At 39.7% G+C, this 26,576-nt stretch overlaps 1 protein-coding gene across 2 annotated transcripts in view; it reads right to left on the reverse strand.

The window, feature by feature from the left end:
• LOC138981787 (myoferlin-like) overlaps positions 1 to 26,576 on the reverse strand; it is a 128,037-nt gene that overhangs the window by 86,079 nt on the left and 15,382 nt on the right. Inside the window, exon 6 of one of the 2 annotated variants that reach the window (XM_070354866.1) lies at positions 22,848 to 23,029. In XM_070354866.1, coding sequence (XP_070210967.1) covers positions 22,848 to 23,029 — 182 coding nt within the window. Of the gene's footprint in view, positions 1 to 6,691; positions 6,959 to 22,847; positions 23,030 to 26,576 lie in introns of those variants that run through there. The other variant, XM_070354867.1, reaches the window with a different exon arrangement.

Here is a 26,576-nt window from a genome sequence, read left to right on the forward strand (position 1 = left end):
ACTGATAAAACATTCTGAAAATTGCTTTCGTTGCCATTTTGGCAAATTTGCCAAAGAAAATAAATCTTATCCTATCAACATCCCTGTAGCCTGAGGCTAGCAACTTTACATGTGCCAAGAAACCCACCACACATAGGTATAACATATGTCCAAATTAACTAAAACCATACTCGCCTTATACTAGGAAATACACACAACAAACCTGACAAAAAGAGCCAAGTGAAATCATACTCCAAGGTCAGACGCTTTGAACGTACTGTCTTTCAACTCATCTGCACTTCTTCTTGCACAATCTTTACTGCATCATTGCTGTTACAAGTTAATTAATACGTTTGAAACAGTGACAAAACTGCACAAGTATGAACACTTTCACTATAGACTCCAACAATTAAGCTCTGGACTCATCACATTGTAGGATAAAGCCATCTGCTTCAGGTAGCACATTGATTCAAAACTACTGTTTTATGGGCTAGCTGCCATGTGCTAGTTTTGCATAACACGTATCTAAAGCTAATTAACACCCCAAGCATTTTTCATTCACACTACACTGAAAAGTCATTTCACATTCATTGTGTGTATAAAACTGCAAGATAATTTTTTCAACTGGGCTGCTGACCAGCTAGAATACAAAATGAAACTCTAAAGGAATTTTAGTTTATTTAAGATAATTACGAGACTAACCTGAGACACCCAGGACCCTTGCCCCAACCGACCATCATCCCCCCCCCCCCCCTCCTATGCCCCCACCCCCTATCATACCCCCTGGTAACCCCCAATTAAACCACACAAGCATCAATTTTTGGGTAATTTTGATGTGTTAAAGGCACAGTAAGCCTCCCGTAAACCATCACTGATACTGTCAGGCTTTTACACACAGTACAAACACCCTTCCATTTGAACGCTCACTGAACGGGAACATCCTAGGTGCCCTACGTAAAGAGCTAGCAATTTTCAAAGAATTAATTTTGCACGGTGCTTTTTTGCGCTTCTGACCTAACTTTTGAAATCTAAATAATAAATTGACAGCTTGTTACACAAACATTCTTAAATCATAAAAGAAATCTTTTTTCATCAAGACAAGATCAGAACAATACGAAGTTTTGAAAGTTTAAAAAAAGATAGCCCAGAAGCAGGGTCACACAAGGTCGTGGTTCTTGTAGCAGACGACGCTGCCTGGCGCCAGTTCCTCTGAACCGTTAATCGCCACTGCTCTAGTTCGCAGCCGTTTCAATGTTGCATTTCAGATTCAAAGGTACATGTATACACAATAACGTCCTATTGCATATAAGCTTACAGAGATTTGCATTGAAATAACAAACTGGCGGCTAAATTGTGAAAAAAGGGAAACTGGATTACACGGGTTCACGATGGCTCAGAGGTAAAATAAACCACGCAAGAATAAATTCTTTGAAAATTGCTCGCTCTTTACGGAGGGCACCTAGAATGTTCTCAAGCGGTGAGTGTTTAAATGAAAGGGTGTTTGTACTGTGTGTAAAAGCCTGACAGTATCTGTGGTTGTTTACGGGAGGCTTACTGTGCCTTTAAACTGCAAAAAATTGAATTAATGTGTGGACCCCAAGTTTGGAGGTATTTTTGATGTGTAAAACTGTTGAGCTCTCAGGTCTCACTGATTGTAACCAGCAAAATAATTAAAGTTCTATATGGTACCCTATTTAGGCAGATCCCACTCTCTTGGCTTACGTGCTGCCATGTTGACATATTCGTTTAAAAATTGATGATAAATGTCAAAGTCAAATCAAGCATCAAGTGAAATTATGTCAAAATCAAATATGCTTTTACATGACATTTCCTTTCTGGTGTTGATTCTAAAATTCTGTTGCTCAGGCTCTCTGGGCAAAGAAAACAGCGAAGCAAAGGGGAAAAAAGAACATAGAGGAAAGGGTCGGGGGAGGGGGGGGGGGGGGGGGGGCGAGTGGAAAAAAATGATGATTTGGTAAGCAGTCCAAATATTAAGCACTGAGCAGCGTCTGTGAATAACTTACTGGGGCAATTGCATGAAAACTAGTGATCAAAAACAACAACTACCATTCACTGGGACTTTAAGAGACCCCCCCCAAAAAAAAAGAAAAACAACAAAAAAAAAAGAAGAAAAGAAATGCAGTCCTCGGGTGTGTCTACAGTACAGACAAAGGACACCGGGCGTAATGTGCAGATGATGATCAGATCATGTTTAACCATGACCAGCCCACAATAACACAGCTGTTGCACTGAAGCTATGTGAAGGATAGACTCCCCACTACTGTACACTCTCCGATAAAAGGGCCCCCACTCACAGTTTTAACAAGAACATATGCACTTAAAATCTAATGAATATACACAGAGGTATGACAGTGAAACAAGTCATGCTTTTAGACGATAATATTCAACAAAACGAACTTCTGCAAAATTACAAAAAGGGTAATACAAATCTCCCATTGTTCAAACCGCTCTCCAGCCTCAACCCAGCTGAAAATGGGTACCAGTGACCCCATGCAGGGTTGGAATTGTTCGAACAGCAAAGGACTCTAGAGGTAACAATTGGGCACTAGCTGCCTAGATAGAGCTGTCCGTAAAGTGAAAATGTTCATGGTAAACTGGCACAGCACAATGCACACTGCTACCTCTGATGACCCCAATGGGACCACACAAAAGTGTCTGTATACCGTGCAGGAGTCTTCTCATGGTAGATATATACCTTAATCAAGTTCACAGACCAAAATCACAGTAGAAATCATTATTGGGAGGTGTCCTTTTATCAAAAGGAAGACTACATAGGGCTTGGAAACACGAATACACGCCTGCAGGAAAATAAAATAAATTGGTACATGTTAGAGCCCCATAGCCGGTGTACATATAGCAGCTCAATTTCCCAAAGCAGCCTGAATTTGGTAAGGACTATAAATGATACAAATAGAACTAATAGAACCAATAGGTTTGTACTGTACTCAGCTGGCAGTACAGCACAATGTAAACCGTAAGCTTTTATTGTATTGAGTACGGTAACCAGCCCCTGTTTCATTTCCATCAGAACCACCTGTTGCAACAACTGAACAAGCACAGGCTGTGCAATACCATCATAAATGTACTGGCTGTTGGGACAACTGCTACATTCTTGGACATGTACTGCAACTGTTTCAGATGGCGATACACAGACACAATGAGACTTAGACTGAATGGAAATCAATTACTGGTGGCGTCACCTTAGGCAGCAAACCATAGAAACCAACACTGGTCTAGTAGTAGTATAGTCTACACAGAAATATTTTGATGTCATACACTTATTCACCTGCATCAAAAGTAACTCACAAAAGCGAAAGCCAACTGACTGTACAATCAATATTTTCTTCTGTTTCTCTTTCTCCCCCATCTCATTTCACAATTTCAGTGACGGCATTTTCACAAAGGTGAAGTCGGTCACTGACGCACGTTTGGAAGGCAACAGATGCCTGAGGTATGGATTTCATCCATGCAAAATATTTTTGATGTGACCTATTACCAAACAAAACATTGCAAAACAAGACAACAAAGCACAAAACTTCACAACAAAACATAAAATCAAATAATAGAAAGTAAAAAACAAGTCGCGTAAGGCGAAAATACAACATTTAGTCAAGCTCAGTCGAACTCACAAAATGAAACTGAACGCACTGCATTTTTTCCACAAGACCGTATATTTGTACGTAGCATCATCTGTCCACCGCTTGTTCTGAGCGTGATTTTTCATCCAAACATATCATATCTATATTTTTTGGAATCAGGAACCAACAAGGAAAAAGATGAAATGGTTTTTAAATCGATTTCGGAAATTTAATTTTAATCATAATTTTTATATTTTTAATTTTCAAACTCAAAGCTTGTTTTTAATCCGAATATAACATATTTATATGTTTTTGGAATCAGCAAATAATGACAAATAAGAAGAAATTGTTAGGAACTCTCATGTCAAATTTCATAAAGATCGGTCCAGTAGTTTACTCTGAATCGCTCTTCACACACACACACACACACACAGACACACATACACCACAGCCCTCGTTTCAATTCCCCCTCTATGTTAAAATATTTAGTCAAAACTTTACAATGTAAAAAAGAAGCAACACAGACCATATCTATAACATATCTATTGTGTGAGTGTGTGTGTGTGTGTGTGTGTGTGTGTGTGTGTGTGTGTGTGTGTGTGTGTGTGTGTGTGTGTGTGTTTGTGTTGGCTGTGTTTGTGTTTGTGTGTGTGTGTGTGTGTGTGTGTCTCTGTGAAAGTTGTTTTCTAACTTTAGAAGACAAACAACACATATTTTTGCATTGATCTACACACACTAAAGTATCATCACAACAACAATGAAAATGATGGCAGCACTTAACACCCCCACAAATCCCACACACTGTGAACAAAACCCTATTAAACCCTCACCCCCACTCAACGATTTGATTTGTCCGCCAGACAACAGTGTGTAAAAGTGCAGGCAAACATAAAACTTTCAACTTTTGGATCCCTTCCAAAAGATGTTGCAATCACTTTTTATCTACACAATGTATACACAGGAGTCAATCTCCCATGGGGTACACAGACCTATGACAACAACACCCACATATCCACCCCTTTAATGAGGTTTCACTTTCGACCAGAGGAAATTTGACACACTAATTAAATTTGACACACTAATTAAAGCTTTGGTACATTTTCCTCTAAATTTGTTTTTCCACATCAGTGAACTAGTGTTTCACAATTTGTCTGAATTAAAATACATGTATCTAGCACGATCCATTTGATATTGCATAGGGGCGGTATCCAGATATTCCATAACCAGGTGTATGTAGAAATCGGGTTAAATGCACACAGACTCACAGTAATGTGTAGGATTTTTCCACAAACATTGAAAAACAATAACCAAGTGTAGAAAGAAAAGACTGATAATCTTTTGACTAACACCCCCCCCCCCCCCCACCTCCCTCTTCCACTTTCCCCCCCCAACAATTTTATCTTTAGATTTTTCTCAGGTTTGTCTCATGAGTATGCTGTAAATAGAGCTTAAACAATGACCACGAGTTGATTACTGGAAAATAAACCACGAGTGGGTATTTGCAGCCGCTTGGTAATTCACGAGTGTGCGGAGCACACGAGTGAATTACCAAGCGGCTGCAAATACCCACGAGTGGTTTATTTTCCAGTAATCAACGAGTTGTCATTGTTTAAGCTATTTATACAACGACCAACACGGGTCGAACATGCAGTCATGCAGACGACATTTTGTACGCAATTTCATTTCAGCCTAATCACTCAGAGTGTCAAATGCGCGTCATTCAAATAGTCCCTATTCTTTTACTTTATTCTTAGTCTCCGACTCGTCGGCATTATACTTGTCTCGTCTAAATATCGGACCCCATTGCTACGATTAAAACACAATAGCGTTTATATAGCTATTCTGACATTACATTCTGTGTTAAAATCATGTTTTTGTCAGCAACAAGGACCAGAATGGTCCATGTCGTTGATTGCAGACGACGGTTCCCTTTCCGCATGAAGCCACGGAAATAACCGAACATTGAAAAACCCACGGACATGTATTACGGAGAAAACTCGGGATAACCGGATGTTTAGCATTACGTCAATATGCTAGGAATCCTATGACGTCATGACGTATCATACTTGCCTACGTAGATTGTATACATGTTCGAAAGTCTGACTGTTGTGAATTCGCGTGGTGAAGACTGCGGTAAATCTGTAGATGATAAGAGAACAAGGATTGTCTCAGAAGAAACGACTAAATGTTTCAGACCGGTAACTTCATTTCAACATTGCACTATATAATGGACGTTCTATGTGACAGGAGAGTTTGCTGATTTTGTGTTAAACATTGGAGAGATCGTCTGCTAGAATCAGAGATAGGTCGCTTCAGATTGCAGCTTCTGGAAATTTGCAAGGTTTGTTGCCTGTTAAAGAACTGGATTTTACACGTAATGTATGTCATGTACAGTTATAGTAAGCAACAACAAAAACACACACAAAGCAAATGGCATTGTCTGTCGACTAGGCATACACGTCAGCCATTGTTGTTACAGTTTTGAGTCAACATTGTACGTATTCTTCCGCAACAGGGTCCAATCGTCTGGGTTTCAAATGTTCTAAAAATAAATTCTAGTGTTGATTATTTTTTAGCCCTCTTTATTCTTACTTCGAATAATCCACGTGTGATTTTTGGGTTTAATCAAAGTAGTTCGTTCTAATTTCTCACTTGTCTAAAAATAATCAACTAGATTTAATCCACCCCTCGGTTGCATTGCAGGAGTTGTATAAACATGTTTTGCTTATGCTTTAGTCTTTCTGGCATATAAATGTTATTTTGAGGAGACAAATTATTTCATACATGACATACACTTAAGTCATACATGGCTTGAAAAGAGAAAAGAAAAGAACCAATAAGGATAAAAATCAAGCCATGATTTCTTATAACCGTCGAACCTGCCCTGGCGACCACCTCTCGATAATGAACACCTGCCAATTAGGACCACCACAAAGGACCCCCAACGATTTTTCTCTCAATATAATTCACCTTTTCATAGCAACCACTTATCTATAAAGACCACTTTTCGTTGGTCTCTAATAGGTGGCTGTTACAGTCAGGTTTGAATGTATTACTGCCAGATCGTACACACCCCCCACAGTTGTTTACTGCTAAAAGTCTGAATGAGTTACCTGAAAATCTGTTATGCTTTCCTGGTCCACGGTATCCCGGTTCCTCTTCTTCCTTCCAACACTCATAGCAGACATAAGTTCTTTTTCCTCCTCACGGCTGTCTGTTGTATCATCTTTGCCCTTCTTTTTCTTCTTTTTGTCTTCTGCATTTTTCCCTTTCTTCTCTCCACTTTCAGAGGATGTTTTGTCCTTACCACTGTCACTTTCATGACCATCTTTATTCTTCCCAAACTTTTTGAACATGGTGGCAGTTCTGAGATCTCAAATCACTACATGTACTATTTTAGATGATACACATCTCTGAAGTGGTAGCGAGGTATTCCAGTTCAGAAGCCAAAGTTAAACTGTAATATTTATTATTTCCATGGAAACACATTTTTCATTCACACCAACACCAATAAGTGCAATGCCAATCATCCTCAGTCTAGGTTACATCTTATTAATAAGCTGAATCCCAAACTTCACATATTATTATCTAAAGGTCTCTTTCTGGTTTATACTGAGTCCTGAGTTCATGTTCAATTAGACAACTTACATTTCAAAGAACAAAAATGTAACTCTTGTAATTTTATCGCTTCCATAAGTAAATCAATGTTATCTTTTCAATGACTTTCACAGTTTAATTCCCTGATTTATTACATGTATACCTCTCTGATTTTCTGCATCTTTCTCATGTTTTTCTTTCTATTGTGCATTCTAAAACAGAAATTCCACTTCACAGATCTGAACTCTTGCCCTTTTATTTTCCTTCAAATAGATTTTCATTTTTCAGGATGAACTTCACCTTTGCCACACAAGAATTGCTTGACCAACACACACTCAGATGACCAAAACCTCACAACAAGCAGAATCCTGCAGATATAGACATAACCAAGCAAAGAAGAGGTAACTCTCGCAAAAAATCGAAAGTCCCCAAAACAGGGAGACAAAATAACAGGCTTTCACCTTGTGCAGAAAGGCAGTTTGAACGTGTCTCTGATGTTGTTTTTGGTGTTAAAAACTGACCTACAATTAAAGAACAGACATCAGCCTCGAACTGCACATCAATTTTGAAGAATTCGTAACCTTTATTTGTTGAATATTTTTTCTGCAAAAAATAATCACAATCATCGAGACTTGAAAATTAGAGTGCACTCTGCTGAAAATACGATTTCTTGGTGGTTCTATCGTTAATCTTACCGTTCGGATCACTTGAATTAGCACCAGAGTGTGCGAAAAACTTCAAAATGCAGATCAAACACACCTACTTTGCTACTTCAGAGCCATTTAGAGCCATCTCAGTCACTTTCAATTTCGATCAAATGCTTACGTAATTTCATGACGTCAAAAGATGTTGGAATTTGTTTTCACAACAATGTTCATCAAGTGGATTTACAAACAATGAAACCACTGTAATCCGGAAAATTTCTTATTTTGCTGAATAACAATGGGTTCTTTTATACGTTAGATCGGGAAAGCCATCTCTAGCCTCATACAGAATTGTTCATAACCTAAAAATACACCAAAGTCTTTTTCAAAAACTATAGTCTGTTTTAAAAACTTTCAGAAATGTTCAACATTATAAATCAAGAAAACTAGACACATTGAAAGAAATTTGGTGCACAAAAGTTTTCCTGATCACAAACGATTGTGTGAAACTTTCTTTACGACTTTCTTTCATGAAGTGTACATATTTTTCTAGCAAAAGGCGTGTCCCCTGTTTTGAGTGAATACTGTTTTCATGGTGCACAACCTGTGTTTGAAAAAAATTGAAAAAATACACAGCGGCCATAATTTCTCTTTATTTAAATGAATTTCAACTTCCAAAAAGATAGTTTTAGAGTGAAGATTTAAAAAAATCAATGCATGAAGAATTTGAAAAAAACACAGTTGGTTATACATGTACCTAGTACCTACTGCAGATACCACGACAAAAAAAACCCCACAAAGATCACACTTGCGATGCAGTAGTATATCCTTCCTGTATTCTTAATTTGCATGGCTGAACAAGAATATACAGGTAGCTAAAAATCCACAGCGAAGAGGCCTGGCAAAGATTTCCAATAAATCTGACATGTCACAACCATTGTGCTCTGCTCAGGGTATGCAGTTGCTGTCAACCCCCACCTCTTACTGCTTCACAAAACCACCAGTACAAGTTAGTAAAAACAGCTTAAAGCTGACGTGAACTGAATAAAGTCAAGTTTTGAGAAAATCAGCAAGAACACTTATACTACTGGACAAACCCCAAGCTGCCGACACTCATAATATGCAACGGCTATGCAGAGTCTAGCGGCAGCAATGCATGCACAAACACTTCAAGAAAAAGACAACCCCCCCCCCCCCCCCCCCTAGAATGTCTTTACTGTGGTAGTCAGTCTATGCATCCAGGAGCTTTAATTGCCAACGGAAACGACGACTCTGACTCAGAAACTATCACAGTAATTTTCAAGTACTTATACTGTACGACAATAATTTTTCAAGTACTTGGATTTGAGCAGTTTAACTTTAGATTGGGAAAATAATGCTGCTATAAAACCAGAGGAAACCGTTCAAAATGAATGCCTCACAGTCCATCAAAAAACTCTCTAAACACACAGTCCCTTCTTTAATTTGCCCCAACTACAAGAGAATATATTCAAAGTCAAATATATTCAGAGACTATAATTATTACAGTGATGGCGCTACGCGGCTAGTAATTTTTCAAACCGGTACGCAAACTTTTAAGATGCAAACAGTCCAGAAAAAAACGGTAGGCTGGTCATTGGAACCAGTAAGAGTCCAACTCAGAGTACTGGTTTTGTTGTTTTACCAGCAAAAAAAAACCGATAGTTTTAAAAATCAACCGGTAGGTCATACAGGCAGCCAATTTTGTTACGGTATTTTCTCATTTCAACCGGTAAAATACCGGTAATTACCGGTTAATGCTGATACGGTATTAGCCTGCAGGCTATTAGAACATGTGTACTACAAATCACATGGCTCTTTTCTTTGTTTTTCTCCATTCACTTTCTTCTCTTTCTTTCTTCTAAAGATAATCCACATACATGCTGCTCAAAGTGTGCGTCGAGTGTTCAATTCTGTTGAAAGTGGACACACCCCTCTTTGTTTTTCTTAACCCTGCATATATCTAGAAACCATGTTCAGAGACTCAGGTACCAGCTTGCTTCACACTCACAGAAACCACTTTTAGAGAGAGACTGGTATCAAGGCTTCACAGAATTCACTTTCAGAGACTGCGCATGGTACCAAGGCTTCTCAGACACCACCACAAAATTCACATTTCAAAATCCAATGTTGAAGTATGATAAACAGTAAGACACGCTCACGTCGGTCAGTGCTCTCATTAATTAACACCCTGTGAGAGAAATGTGACATTACTTGACGTCAAGCTACATGTACCACCTGCCAATGACCATGCAGTCCAACATGAGTTATACAGTTAGGCTGTGTCAGCCCACAATGCCATTCAGCTTTCCCTGCAGCCACCTGCTTGAAGCCCAAAGATAATATATTCAAATGATTGCAACTATGTAACTAATTGCTGGTCCTGACTACAATTACCAACATCCATCTCCAAATCGACTGTGGCTCTGATGCCAAGTTTCTCATTTCCTCTTGCAGTTCTTTCATTTTTCACTTGTTGACTATGTCAAAAAAAGACTCATGTTGATGTTCTGAATCTATAATGGCTGCTAACCTTGGCACAGTTTTTGTCAACCGCGAAAAGTGGTTTGCATTTACACTTTTGAAGTCAAGCTCACGTTTTATTTCAAAGCAGCCGTTACATGTGTCCCTGCCTTTTGGAATTAATTTTGCAAACAGTACCTGATAACAGTGAATAAGTTGTTGCAATAATATGTAATTCAAGAAATTGAAATGATGCAAATGGTTTCCATGGTTTTCCAAACAAAATTGTGTGCTCAATATAAAGTAAAATGATCAGTATATGAAAACTGGCATTTATCGGTTTCATTTATTTAGACACTGAATGACTGATCAAAATGTTCCCCCTGATAATTCCATAATCATAGCCAATACCTACGCAGAAATGGTATTCAGACTCACTGAAAGCAATGCTTTCAAGGCAAAAATCATATCCCTTTAACCAAAATGTTAGCACTCACATATGAGCATCTGACCTTTCTCAACTTACACATGAATAAAGAGAGAGGGAAGTGACTGCCCTAAAAACATAATAGGTGACAAAGCCAAGTGTTCAAAGGCTACATGAGTACCGTACTTTTCGGACTATAAGGCGCTGCCGTGTATAGGGCGCACCCCCTACTTTTAAAAATAAAACTGAAAAAATCCTAGAATAAGGCGATGTCATGGATAAGGCGATAGTGTCGTGCATAAGGCGACGGCATGAAAGAAAAAGAAAAAAATGAGGAAAAACATCGTGACTTTTTACTTCCCAACAGCTGATCTCTCTGTTTACGCCATTTGCAAACCATGGATTCGTTCAGGCCTAGTTCGAAAGCTGCCTTTCGGTTGCTCTCCAGTCGTATCGCAAGATCGATGGCATTAATCTTGAAGGCAGCGTCGTATGAAGCTCTCCTCGTTTTCGGCATTTTGACAGTGACAAAGTCGAAGTGCAAGTTGAAGTGTCAAGAGACCGACTGTCGACTGTCGTGTTTCAACGCAACTATTGTTCAGGTAATTTTTTCGGCGATCAACATTGCTTGAATTGTGTTCACTTAAATGGTTGTAAGTTGCTCATTGATTTCAAGTTCACAGTGCTCGTGAAACCTATTTTATCCGAGAATAAGGCGATGTCGTGTATAAGGCGACCCCACGATTTTAAGTGAAAAACAAGTCACGTCGCGTATTGCGATAATACAACATTTAGTCAAGCTGTCGAACTCACAGAATGAAACTGAACGCAATGCAATTTTTCAGCAAGACCGTATACTCGTTGCATCGTCAGTCCACCGCTCGTGGCAAAGGCAGTAAAATTAACAAGAAAAGCGGGGTAGTAGTTGCGCTGAGAAAGATATAGCACGCTTTTCTGTACCTCTCTTCATTTTAACTTTCTGAGCGTGTTTTTAATCCAAACATATCATATCTATATGTTTTTGGAATCAGGAACCAACAAGGAATAAGATGAAAGTGTTTTTAAATTGATTTCGAAAATTTAATTTTGATCATAATTTTTATATTTTTAATTTTCAGAGCTTGTTTTTGATCCAAATATAACATATTTATATGTTTTTGGAATCAGAAAATGATGAAGAATAAGTTGAACGTAAATTTGGATCGTTTTATAATTTTTTTTTAATTTTCAGATTTTTAATGACCAAAGTCATTATTTAATTTTTAAGCCACCAAGCTGAAATGCAATACCGAAGTCCGGCCTTCGTCGCAGATTGCTTGGCCAAATTTTCAATCAATTGAAAAATGAGGGTGTGACAGTGCCGCCTCAACTTTTACAAAAAGCCGGATATGACGTCATCAAAGGTATTTATCGAAAAAAAGAAAAAAAAGTCCGGGGATATCATTCCCAGGAACTCTCATGTAAAATTTCATAAAGATCGGTCCAGTAATTTGGTCTGAATCGCTCTACACACACACACGCACAGACACACACAAACACCACGACCCTCGTCTCAATTCCCCCCCTATGTTAAAACATTTAGTCAAAACTTGACTAAATGTAAAAATTTTAAAAAGTATCGCCTTATAGTCCGAAAAGTACGGTACCGTAATCATATTTGAGCCATTTTATCATGGGAGAGAGGTCACTGATCAGCTCTGCAAAATATGCCGCGATACTTGTATGCTGGAACTTGAAGCAATTGTCATCGCTTGTTCATAAAATGCCAGTGAGGGTAAAACTTTCAATTTTCATCTTCAGAATGCCATCTTTGAAGTAAGTTTTTTGTTAATACTCTTTGCTTGTTGTTTGTTCTATACTGAAAACTGTCAAGAAGATATGTTTCTGTAATTGTTACTGAAACAATTTGAAGTGGCTACTGTTTTTGGCAATTTACACACACCAAATTGTCCTTATTTACTTAAACCTCCTTATACAATTGCGTATGTGAATTAATATGCCCTTGACTCAGCATATATCATTTTATGCCAAAATGGTCTTTATTTACTTATCCTTGTGAGTGTGACACACGTTTTTATATTAATTTAGATGTCCTAATGACAGTGCAGCATTTAGTAAGAGATTACCACACACATTAATGAAAGATCAATCAATAGGTATTTGTTCTGCAGTTCTGGCCTCACCAGCTAATGAACCTGCAATATTTTCCTTTTATCTCATAAGAATGCACACCCTTACCAGATCAGAATCATTAACACAAACACGACTACACCTTGGCAATAACACAAAGCCTCGCTACCTTACGCAAAGCTAGGATAAAACTGTTCAGTTGATTTTTGCATGGCGAAGGAATCGAAACAGATCACAGTACTGGCTAGCATGCTGGTCTGATGCACATCCCATTTACACAAACAGCTGCCATCCAAGGAAAACAATGCCAGCAATGCTTCACAATGTCAAACCCACGCAAGCATTTCACACTACAGTGGAACCCCCCACCCTTTTCAGACATCCTCTTATCAAACAATCAATATGAGGCTTATATCGCGCGTATTCCGTGGGTACAGTTCTAAGCGCAGGGATTGATTTTTTTTGTTTTTATTTTATGCAATTTATATCGCGCACATATTCAAGGTGCAGGGATTTATCTATGCCGTGTGAGATGGATTGTTTTACACAATACATCACGCATTCACATCGGCCAGCAGATCGCAGCCATTTCGGCGCATATCCTACTTTTCCCGGCCTATTATTCCAAGTCACACGGGTATTTTGGTGGACATTTTAATCTATGCCTATACAATTTTGCCAGGAAAGACCCTTTTGTCAATCGTGGGATCCTTAACGTGCACACCCCAATGTAGTGTACACGAAGGGACCTCGGTTTTTCGTCTCATCCGAAAGACTAGCACTTGAACCCACCACATAGGTTAGGAAAGGGGGGGAGAAAATTGCTCACGCCCTGACCCGGGGTTGAACTCGCAACCTCTCGCTTCCGAGCGCAAGTGCGTTACCACTCGGCCACCCACCCTGTTATAAGACATAAGACTCCCTCCCCCCCCCCCCCCCCTTATCTAAAGCCCTATAGTTTTGAAACCTCCAGATTTTCTGTTCAAGATGACATCTATAAATGAAGTTTTACTGCCACGTTTAGATTTCCCCCTTTAAGACCTAATCATGTTAAGTTTTTGAAGGTCCTAGAAAGCAGATTCCATTGGAATAAAATGCACTCTGGCTGCTCTTATGCATGCTTAAAGCCATGACTTATCAACTGTGAATTAAGATAATGCTAATGCTCCCCACAATATTTCCTCCCATGCTAATATTTATTTTTGTACGCTTGATATCCTTTTCCTTTCAGAAACTGATGACGCAAACTGTAATGCCTATTTGCGGAACAATATCTTTATGAAATCAATAGTTTGATGTATAAATGAACAGCAAACCATGAACATCTTTACTGGAGGGTTTCATTAACCAAACTATCTGTTGAGCTTGGTGATCACAACCACAGCCCAACTGGTTCCTTGAAGACACATAATTAAAGGAAGGAAGAATGAGTAAAGAAAGTGGAGGCTCGTAGGTCATGTTACTTTTGCTAGTCTCTCTGTTTTGAACTGGAAAGGTGCCACAATTACGTTATAAAACAAGCCTTACTTGGATCAGTCTTCAGCCTCACAAACAGCTTTTCCACTAACATTTCAAGGACCTACACAACTCTTACCATCATGTTTTTTGCTGCAAAATATTTGGTCAAATGTAAACACAAATACTGAAATACCTCACAGACACTGCATTTCAAAACTCAGGATTCTCCTGCCATACATGTTTTTTCACTCACACAAATGATCAGTATTCCAAAAAATAGTCCCTACAGTTCAACATTTTCCGTCTGTATACTGACAAAGTATACTGACAAAGTCAGCTTCTTGCTGAAAATCCACAGGCTGTTTAATCAAGCTGTGCAAGTTCCACTCACAGCACACTCACAAACATCACTAGCCACACAGAAATATCCTTTACAATGTCTGGACAGACATCTGGATTCCCGTATATTAAAAACAGGATGCCTGCAATGAACTCATGCAGTAACTTCGATACACATACACTTCAAAGGAACATGGCCTTGCGAACCAATCACATGAAATGGTTTGATCATTGCCAATCCTGTGTGTAATTTGCGAATGAATATGCTGTATCAGTATATGAATTAATTGCCCCTGCCGACCACGTGAGGAGTGATAAAGAAAGTACTTCCAAGTTCACTGGTACCCCCCCCCCCCCCCCTCATTAAGAAAAATCAAGTCTAAAAGAGAATTAGGGTCTAAAAATGGATGTGATTCAATTACAGATCTATGTAATGAACACCAACAATCTGAGAAAGTAGGGCCCTACAAGGGACAATGTCTTAAATCAGGGGTCTGGAAAGGTGGGTTCCATTGTATGGAACTGAGAGAAAACTACATCAAATGATCTACTGCATATTAATGTCTTCAATACATCCACTGAAACAAGAAGGGCAAAGCCCATACGACTCGCATGCTTTACACATTTTTCCTACCAAAATACATGTGACCTTGACCCAAGGTCAAGGTCATCCAAGGTCATGCAACACAAAGCTGTTAATTCAAGACATAGGAAGTACAATGGTGCTTATTGGCTCTTTCTACCATGAGATATGGTCACTTTTAGTGGTTCACTACCTTATTTTGGTCACATTTCATAAGGGTCAAAGTGACCTTGACCTTGATCATATGTGACCAAATGTGTCTCATGATGAAAGCATATCATGTGCCCCACATAATTTTTAAGTTTGAAACAGTTATCTTCCATAGTTCAGGGTCAAGGTCACTTCAAAATATGTATACAATCCAACTTTGAAGAGCTCCTGTGACCTTGACCTTGAAGCAAGGTAAACCAAACTGGTATCAAAAGATGGGGCTTACTTTGCCCTATCTATATATATATACGACTAGTGTCTGTGTGTCTGTGTGTCTGTGTGTCTGTGCGCGATGCGCGGCCAAGGTTCTCGATGGATCTGTTTCAAATTTGGTGATCATATTCAGGTACACCCTGGACACAACCTGGTCGATGAGATATTTCAACACGTGCTCTCAGCGCGCAGCGCGGAACCGATTTTGGTTCCACCTCAGCTATTTTGGTTCCACCTCAGCTTACCCGGGCCCCCATACCGACACACCATAGCCGCTACACCACATCACAACGCCAAAGTTCTCGGTGGTTCTTTTTCAAATTTGGACACCGTATTCAGCTACACCCCGGACACAATATCATCGATGAGATATTTCAACACGTGCTCTCAGCGCGCAGCGCTAAACTCATGTTCGTTTTTGTGTTCATTTCACCATTATAAGTAACTCTTCCTTATCTTCTCCAGTGTTTGGCGTTTATCTCCCTTCCTTCGTGTGGCTTTCCCGTTCAGTTGTAAGTTACTATTTATTTTTAGAATGTCACTGCGCTGTCCAGAACGCTTCCCTTGCACCCGTAAGTTGTTCTTACTGTCAAAGTGAAAAGGTCGAATCAATTTATAGCCACGCGAAAAATACACTCTCACCTATCTCTATATATTTATAGATACAGATATGCATATATATATACGGCTTCTCTGTGTGTGTGTGTGTTTGTGTGTGTGTGTAGGCAAAAACCTATGTATTATAGAGTTCTGTTTGTGATGGGGTCTAGCGGCTTTTGTCTGTCTGTATGTTCTGGCATGTGAGAAGCCACAGTAGATAATATAGGGCTAAGAAATAAGCTCTAAAATTCTCAATCCCGTTTGACAGGACTTCGCCATTCAAAGGTGATTGTGGTAAACCGCCACGCTGTCTGTCTCTGTCGCGCCGTTCACCCCAAATTCCCGTTTCTGAGAGTGACTATTTTTAGAATGTCACTGCGCTGTCCAGAACGCTTCCCTTGCACCCGTAAGTTGTTCTTACTGTCAAAGTGAAAAGGTCGAATCAATTTATAGCCACGCGAAAAATACACTCTCACCTATCTCTATATATTTATAGATACAGATATGCATATATATATATACGGCTTCTCTGTGTGTGTGTTTGTGTGTGTGTGTGTGGGGGAAAAAACCTGTTGATTGTAGAGTTCTGTTTGTGATGGGGTCTAGCGGCTTTTGTCTGTCTGTATGTTCTGGCATTTGAGAAGCCACAACAGATAATATAGGGCTAAGAAATAAGCTCTAAAATTCTCAATCCCGTTTGACAGGACTTCGCTTGCAGAGGTGATTGTGATGAACCGCCACGCTGTCTGTCTCTGTCTCGCGATTCACCCCGGCGAAGCCGGGTATTCCTCTAGTATATCATATATAGGTGAGGTATTGAATCTCAAAAACTTCAGAGAAAATGGGAAAAATGGGAAAAATAGCTGTTTTTTAGGCAACATTTATGGCCCCTGCGACCTTGACCTTGAAGCAAGGTCAAGATGCTATGTATGTTTTTGGGGGCCTTGTCATCATACACCATCTTGCCAAATTTGGTACTGATAGACTGAATAGTGTCCAAGAAATATCCAACGTTAAAGTTTTCCGGACGTCCGGACGGACGGACGGACGACTCGGGTGAGTACATAGACTCACTTTTGCTTCGCATGTGAGTCAAAAACAACAAAGACTACTAGTACAGTATCAATTCTGAGAATCCCCCCCACCCCAAACTGTTACCCTACCCCTTCCCCCCATATTCCCCTTTCTACCCCCTCCCCCACCTACCTCCCCACCCCCACCATCCCCCCCCCCCCCCCCTCCTCATGCACCCTCCCTTTCCTAACAAAGCAACTGTTGTACGCTGACAACATCAAGAAAAAAATGGATGTCGTTAGTCCAGAACAAAAGCAACAGCTGTGACCATCTGCTAACGTCATGCACAGAACTGATCGAACGTTTCTGTGTCGGATCACTGAGCAGTGTATGGTTATGTTCCAATATCCAATACCTGTTCATGTTTCAGTGGGTTGCAATGTCCTCAAATTAGGAGAGAGCTGATTGGGGGGGAGGAGTGCTAAGGACATGGAAATAAAACAGTGTGCGCATGTGTGCTGGTATTGAACAAATAAATATTATATATATATATATATATAGCTATTCTGATGAACACGTGGGGGAATTCGGGGGCTGTGATTGGATGGTCTCTTCCGATCATCAAAGCATAATGCGGCAGAAGTCGGCCATTTTACTCAATATCCAAAAGCATATTGTCGATAACAAAGACGCATGCTTCCACGTGTATAAAGTACACGCATACCTCGCCAGGTTTGTTTCTGTGACTAGTCGACAGACGATGCCATTTGCTTTGTGTGTGTTTTTGTTGTTGCTTACTGTACATGACATACATTACGTGTAAAATCCAGTTCTTTAACAGGCAACAAACCTTGCAAATTTCCAGAAGCTGCAATCTGAAGCGACCTATCTCTGATTCTAGCAGACGATCTCTCCAATGTTTAACACAAAATCAGCAAACTCTCCTGTCACATAGAACATCCATTGTATAGTGCAATGTTGAAATGAAGTTACCGGTCTGAAACATGTAGTCGTTTCTTCTGAGACAATCCTTGTTCTCTTATCATCTACAGATTTACCGCAGTCTTCACCACGCGAATTCACAAGTCAGACTTTCAAACATACAATATACGTAGGCAAGCATGATACGTCATGAGGTCATATGATTCCTAGCATATTGACGTAAAGCTAAACATCCGGTTATCTCGAGTTTTCTCCGTAATACATGTCCGTGGGTTTTTCAATGTTCGGTTATTTCCGTGGCTTCAGGCGGAAAGGGAACCGTCGTCTGCAATCAGCGACATGGACCATTCTGGTACTTGTTGCTGACAAAAACATGATTTTAACACAGAATTTAATGTCAGAATAGCTATATAAACGCTATTGTGTTTTCATCGTAGCAATAGGGCCCTATTGCTACGCTGAAAACACAATAGCTGGTAATAACATCAGAAATATATATATGGGTCATTCTCAGAAATGGTGGTACAGTGAGAGTGAGAGGGGTGACACATTTGAAATCATGAAAAAGTAAATTAAAATTATTTCTACCACGACTTTTTTCATCTGAATCTATTCCTGAGACATTAAAGCATTGTTGTATGTCAATAAAAATGGTTTCTATACGTTGGTGTTGTTTTTGTGTGCTTTTCAATTGCGAAGTTCGGCCGTTTCCGGATCGCCGAAGCGTTACACGACTTTCGTGATCACCAATATGTTCAGTATCATGGCTAAATGCAAACATGCAAACACCAACAAATTACTGCAATCGACAGTCAGGAGTTCAGTCTTGGACGTAGCAATACATCTTTGCAAAAACTCACGCTAAATTTGAAGTTACGGGCTTCGAACAAAAAATTATGAATGTCGTAACGCATCGTATCCGGACTCGACGCGCGAACATCGGACAGCAATGTGCTCCATGACTTTGCCACATCACGGCTATTTTTAGCTCTTTGGCGCACAGGAAGTTCGAACAAGAAAATAGTCCTTTGAATCACAGCCAAATATTCACAGAAAACACCAGAATCATATCATTTGCTGAAACTCATGGCGTCGTTTCCTGACCTACGTTACGACTGAAGATGGTTTTTACTTAATTGTCGAGCCTGCAAAGCTTTGTCACAAACTTACACACCGCGGATGGCGACAATGTAGTGTCGGAAGGATATCGAGTGCAAAGAGTCTCTCAAAGCGCGAAGTTTAGCTGAACAAAGCAGCCAAGAAGTTTTCGTATCCTCTGATCGTCGATGTTCGACATTCATCAAGTACTTAAAATGGGTAATCTGAACGCAACAGGAACTTTCAACAAATACAGCAAACTCTGACGAATTGTGTTTTGTGTAGTTATTTTGGGTCAGACGGGTTTTGCCGGCAGGAAAGGCCAAACAGTGCAGATTCATGTCTGTCGCACAGGAACCGAAAGTGGTTCAAGCATTTCGTTTCTGTGTTGCGACATTCACCTTAGTTTTGTTCCAAATGTCATTTTTTTACCAATATTAGTTGAAGTCCTTACCTTTCATAACTAGAATGTGTTGGGTAGAACACAAAAATACTGCAGAACTGATAAAAAATGCACAAAGGATTGAAGGCTTAGGTGGTTTAAAGTTGGAATTTGGTTTCCATGTTACAACATTCATCACGTAAATACAACACTTTAAAACGTCTCTTATTCAGCAACCAATTACTCTTTTTGTCTAATTTTTGCATTATTATGTATAGCAAACAATAGACTTCATAGTAAAAACAATTATTTTGTATTTCTTGACACTTTATTTTTTACTTTGTATGTAACACTTTGTACCACCATTTCTGAGAATGACCCATATATATGAAACAATTTAGTTCATTTCAGGATAAATAAACCACTCTCTGAAGTACAAACAAATCTTGGTGACAGATACTGGCACTATCTCTCTCTTTCTCTCTCCCTACATGTTGGGAAAGGAGGGAGGATGAATTTGGATCAGCATCAATACAAAAACACTAAACCACATAAATATAATGAACTACTATTGATTACAGATAATTGTTTATTGTCAGGTGGTACCTACCACCCCATTCCCAATGCTGCAGCATTTCCAAAATTAAAAGAAAATATTGGTTCTTTCTTTTGGTTTGTCATTAGACTATATTTTAGGCATCATGCTTGGCAAGAAGACAAACAGCATCGATTAACCTTGTTTTATTCTCAGCTGGAAATAGAGGCAGTTTGTTGGGACATTATAATTTTGTGTGTGTGTTTTTTTTTTTTTAGTATACAGATGCACATTTTACAAAGTTTGTCACAAAGAGAATTGCGCAGTTGACTGTGTATATCAGCGTCATCAGATGGACAGCTGACACCAAGCCAGTTTGACGACTGCTAATTGCTGGACACTAAAACAGCAATGACTGTCAACGACAACAAGCACTATAGCCATCATAAAACAACACCACCGCCACAATCAATAGACTCAGCCTCCACTCCATTAAACTGCCTTTAACACCATATGGCATCTTTGCTCTGTAAGTTATTTCGCAATCATGATGACTTAGTAGAGCTCTGGAAAAGAGAATTCATGATTCGTGAAATCTCTGTAAAAATAAGATTGGACATTGCCAAGAAAAAGTACTGCAACGGGGATCAGGGGGTCATGGCAGACACACTTTGCCTGCCCGGGTTGTCAGGATGCAGTTAGTTTTCAAACTTTAAATCCCTTCCTCATTTCCTTCTAACTGCTCATGGGAGACAACTACATCAACTGATCCCCCAAAAGTGCAGTTGCTTCCCTTCCATCCACATACATTATTTCCCCCAAAGTACCACACAAGTAACTTCCCCAAACTAGCTAAACCCCTCGATGGCAGGTCATGAGAAGTGCAGTTACTAAATTGACTTTAAACATGCATCATTTTTCTGCTGCAGCAAAATCCACATTATCCCCCAAGAACCTACAGGTGACAGTCATTATAGGTCACCTGACATTACAGTTACTGAGTTTATATAGTCATGGCGACATGTAGCGTACCGATTACTCTGGGCAAAAAGGGACTAGATACAAACAGCTGTAATCGGCTTAGTAAGCTAAAACCTCTGTTTAAGGACCCACTCTCTTCATCGCCTCCTTTTTTCAGACTTTCTCTTCAACATTATTTTTTCCCTGTTTGAAACTCCCTTAAAGATGCAGTGCAGGAGTCGCAGCATTGCTGCAGCAACGATTTGTATTTTTGTCGCAGATTACGATTTAAACAGTCAAAAGCTTTACATAACTATCTTACAGATGACTACACATACCTTTAGTGTTGCCAGCCAAACAAAACTTTCTATGGTTTGTCAGATCGCATCTGCCGCCAAAATGTAATTATCATTTCCCGTGATCACGTTCTGGGTCTGAAGGCTGTGTGCGGAGTTTTGTTTGTGTGTGTCTGATTTAGACACAACGCCAAGAAATATCCAACGTTAAAGTTTTCCGGACGGCCGGACGGACGGACGTCCGGACGGACGGACGGACGGACGGACGGACGGACGACTCGGGTGAGTACATAGACTCACTTTTGCTTCGCATGTGAGTCAAAAAACCAAAACTCCTGGCATTTGAATAGTTGATTCACTGACCATTCAAACAAACTGGTCTTGATTCCAAACTGACATCACTTTTGACAACCTTACACCATCAGGGCATTTAGCTATGGTAACTTTGACAGGTAAATAATCCGAATCGGCCAAATTGATACAGATACTAATTGTTGTCACATTCTGACACATGAAAACAGTACACTGTAGTCAAAAGCTGTTAGAATGAACTGGTATTTTTTGCATTTATTTTTAATTTGGACTGGATTTTGTGTCCAGATTATTGAAACAAGAAGGGCAAAGCCCATACGACTCACATGCTTGACCTTGACCTTTACATGACCTTGACCTTCAGGGTCAAGGTCAAATAACTAAACCTAGCAATGACATCATACACTAAGAACTGCTTTACACATTTTTCCTTCCAAAATACATGTCATGCAACACAAATTCATAAGGGTCAAAGTGACCTTGACCTTGATCATATGTGACCAAATGTGTCTCATGATGAAAGCATAACATGTGCCCCACATAATTTTTAAGTTTGAAACAGTTATCTTCCATAGTTCAGGGTCAAGGTCACTTCAAAATATGTATACAATCCAACTTTGAAGAGCTCCTGTGACCTTGACCTTGAAGCAAGGTAAACCAAACTGGTATCAAAAGATGGGGCTTACTTTGCCCTATATATCATATATAGGTGAGGTATTGAATCTCAAAAACTTCAGAGAAAATGGGAAAAATGGGAAAAATAGCTGGTTTTTAGACAACATTTATGGCCCCTGCGACCTTGACCTTGAAGCAAGGTCAAGATGCTATGTATGTTTTTTGGGGCCTTGTCATCATACACCATCTTGCCAAATTTGGTACTGATAGACTGAATAGTGTCCAAGAAATATCCAACGTTAAAGTTTTCCGGACGGACGTCCGGACGGGGGGGACGGACGGACGGACGGACGACTCGGGTGAGTACATAAACTCACTTTTGCTTCGCATGTGAGTCAAAAAGGGTCTTCGGCACAGTCCATGCAGAACTCACCTGGAAGTCCTGAACTTTGTCGGAGAGGTTTTTCCTCCCCTTGCGTCGGGAGCTTTTATTTTTCTTCTTGCCTGCCCTTCGAGGCATAGGCTTGCCTGATGCGTCCAGTTGGGGAGGTCCATCTTGGCTGTCTTCTCCTTCTTCTGATTCACCCCCTGTGCTTTCAGTCTCAACCACTGTACCTGAAAGACCACTGATTGTCAAAAGCTTGCAAGTGGGTTATGAAAACTCTGCCCCAAACAACTGGGAGGTGATCCATAACTATACTCCTTCAGTCCTTGGTTCAAACCTTTGTCTTTTTTTTCCAGCACACTGACTATACCTGCCAAAACATTAATCAAAAATTTTAGTAATAAATTTTCATTTGATTAATATACTTACCCAACTCACATATAGCAATTAACCCTAGTTCAGTGCTTAGCAACGCTGTATACGTCCCCTTGGTAACAAGGGAAGCCACTCTAAAAAAGAGTGACCCATCCCATAATGCCAGACTAACTTCCTGTCTGACTTCCGTTTGCCGCCATTTGCATCATTCCGAAACTCAGCCCAACTCACTACTTTTTTAGACCCAACCACACCCACAGCGGGGAGGAGGGAGGGAATAAACGATGTGAGTTGGGTAAGTATATTAATCAAATGAAAATTTATTACTAAAATTTTTGATTAAATTACATATCTTACCCAACTCACATATAGCAGATTGCTAATAGAGGTGGAGGGCACCTTATCAAAGCAGAAATAAAGAATCTGTCCTACCGCTACCAAAGCAAGTAACGCAGAACAGCCATCCTATCTCAATGCCGAAACATCTTTGAGATAGACATAGACAAAACATCCTTAGAAAGCCAGTAGCCGACTCAAGAACTTATGCAAGGAGACCAACTCAACAACCAGCTAAAGCGGAAGACCAACTTGATCTCTTGCTTCATAATAACGTGGCTGTAGTAAAGGGCAAGACTGCCCTGACACCACCTGCCTGACTCTGCCACCAGACACATTTTTGCCAAACTATGTTGGAGGCCCACCCGGCTAAAGTGACTTTCGAGAAATCCATACACTGCACCCCGTTGAGTGAGATAAAAAGATGTTTTTAAGTTTCTAAACAAATGTGCAGAGCCCATAACAGAAAACTGCTTGAGGGCTCTAACCGGACAAACATGTAAGACATAATCGCCAAGAGCAAGCAACTTGCTCAAAAGCGGATCGTAGAGTCTGTCCTGCCCGAAGAGAGAGGACTGACTGCCCCCCCTCCCCCTTTAACTACCACCACTTGAAGGCACGCCTATCCATTGTGGCAGTTATCTAGCTAAGGTTGACTTCAATAGTCATTACCTCTAACAACATTAAAAGATATGAACAAGAACCTTTGTTATAGCGACCTAAACAGATCAATGAGAGTCAGAAAAGCTTCCAAAACTCGAAAAGATCAATTGGCTAAATACGGCCCGATAGGAGCCAAAATATTGCAACGCAGATCAAAATTGTAAATCGGAGCTGGTTACTCCAGTTCGAGGACCAAGTATCAAGGCTGAAGAAAACAGCCGGAGCATACAGCACTGCGACCAGCTAGCTGACCGCTGGGTTTTGGAATGATGCAAATGGCGGCAAACGGAAGTCAGACAGGAAGTTAGTCTGGCATTATGGGATGGGTCACTCTTTTTTAGAGTGGCTTCCCTTGTTACCAAGGGGACGTATACAGCGTTGCTAAGCACTGAACTAGGGTTAATTGCTATATGTGAGTTGGGTAAGATATGTAATTTAATCACATGTTGGAATTTTGGCTTTTAGCAAAGCCACATACAAACATATTAATATCATCATCATTTTACTGTCTTCATCAGCATCATCATTTGACTTCTCTAATGATGCTCAAATCTTTTCAGTGGTCACTGCAGTCAACTTTCAACAATACAGGAGATAATGCCATCATCATCATTTTCCATTCCTGTGAAGAATTTCTTCTGCCCTGCCCTGTAAACCTTTCTATACATGTTTATAAATTTTTACTTGCGGTTACACTTACACCCATTCAAAATGTAAGAAAAATCATGTTGTACAAGTATACCTTGATGGCTTTTTTTGCTGGCACTCGTCATTGATTTTTCTTTATCAGACACTTTCTCATGCACTCAGAACTATCAATACTTTACTAAGAACTTGTCAAACCAGTGCAGTTTTTACTCTGACATGTATGGCGTCTTGCAGTTGCAGCAAAATTGCAAGTTGTTCACTATGAGTCACTGCCAATACCAAACATATATTATAAGGGTTTAGATAGACAATCTGTTGCAATTTCTGTAAACCCTTCATCTGAAGTCAGAAAGTTATTGCATTTGGCACGTGGCAGTCATGCTCAGATCTGCCAATCACTGTCAAAGAAAAACTGTCCTTACATGCTGACAGCAGAAATAAAGGCAAATAATAATTTGCTTGGGGTGGCCTTCAAATGCTTCAGAAAATGTTACTGTGATTGCTAGAACGCTAAATGAGGTTGCTACTTCTTCCTAAATCTTGTTCCACAGTCAAGCTGAGAAAGGTTGCCATCTTGTCTTCTGTACCTTCTGTCTCTGAGCATGACAAAGGAATCGATAAAATAAAACAACAGTGAAAGCCTTTCACAAGATGAATCAGAAACAAAAAGAAAATAAGAAAAAAAGAAAGAGAGAAAAAAGGACAGAAAAAAACAAAAGGAAAAGAATGAGAACATTTGTTTTCAGTTTCATTGTTTATATCAGGCTTAGTATACATTAAAATAAGATGTATGTGACATCTGCCGAAATGAAAAATTTGATAACACAAATAACTGCATTCCTAAAACGCCTAAAGAAGATCGATAAACAGCACGATATTAATGAACATCTTGTACAAGCAGCATGAACATAAAAAGATGCCTCATGCTTTTCTTTTTCTCTCCGTAACTCGTCAGCATGAGAGCTGTTACTTTCTTTCTTTATTTGGTGTTTAACATCGTTTTCAACCACGAAGGTTATATCGCGACGGGGAAAGGGGGGAGATGGGATAGAGCCACTTGTCAATTGTTTCTTGTTCACAAAAGCACTAATCAAAAATTTCCTCCAGGGGCTTGCAACGTAGTACAATATATTACCTTACTGGGAGAATGCAAGTTTCCAGTACAAAGGACTTAACATTTCTTACATACTGCTTGACTAAAATCTTTGCAAAAATTGAGTATATTCTATACAAGAAACACTTAACAAGGGTAAAAAGAGAAACAGAATCCGTTAGTCGCCTCTTACAACATGCTGGGGAGCATCGGGTAAATTCTTCCCCCTAACCCGCGGGGGGTAGAGCTGTTACTTGTTTTTTCTCTTTACAAATGTGTCAGCATTGAGGATATTTTGCAAACGGCATCCCAGAAAATAGTACTGTTTCCATACGCGAGTTTAGTTAACCACTAGAAAGTGGCTCGCTTATAAGGCCTATGAGTCTGAAATGATAAGGACAGAGTTATGTACAGAGAAGACAGAGACAGCAGAAACAAAATGATACCATGAAGATTGCGATGCTTAAATAATGCAGACTGTGATGTTATTCACATAGGCTGAGACGTCATTCATTTTTGTTAGGGTACTTCAATAAAAGTAGATCCCTCCACAAGTATGGTTGCTGTGATAATTAGGCTTAATATCAAAGTGCGCAGAGTACACAAAATGTTCTTGTTCTCTCCGATATTGAAGCTGTGAGACATAATTGCTATTCAGACCT

The sequence above is a fragment of the Littorina saxatilis genome, linkage group LG12 (assembly GCF_037325665.1).
Source record: "Littorina saxatilis isolate snail1 linkage group LG12, US_GU_Lsax_2.0, whole genome shotgun sequence".
In the NCBI taxonomy this organism is placed as follows: domain Eukaryota; kingdom Metazoa; phylum Mollusca; class Gastropoda; order Littorinimorpha; family Littorinidae; genus Littorina; species Littorina saxatilis.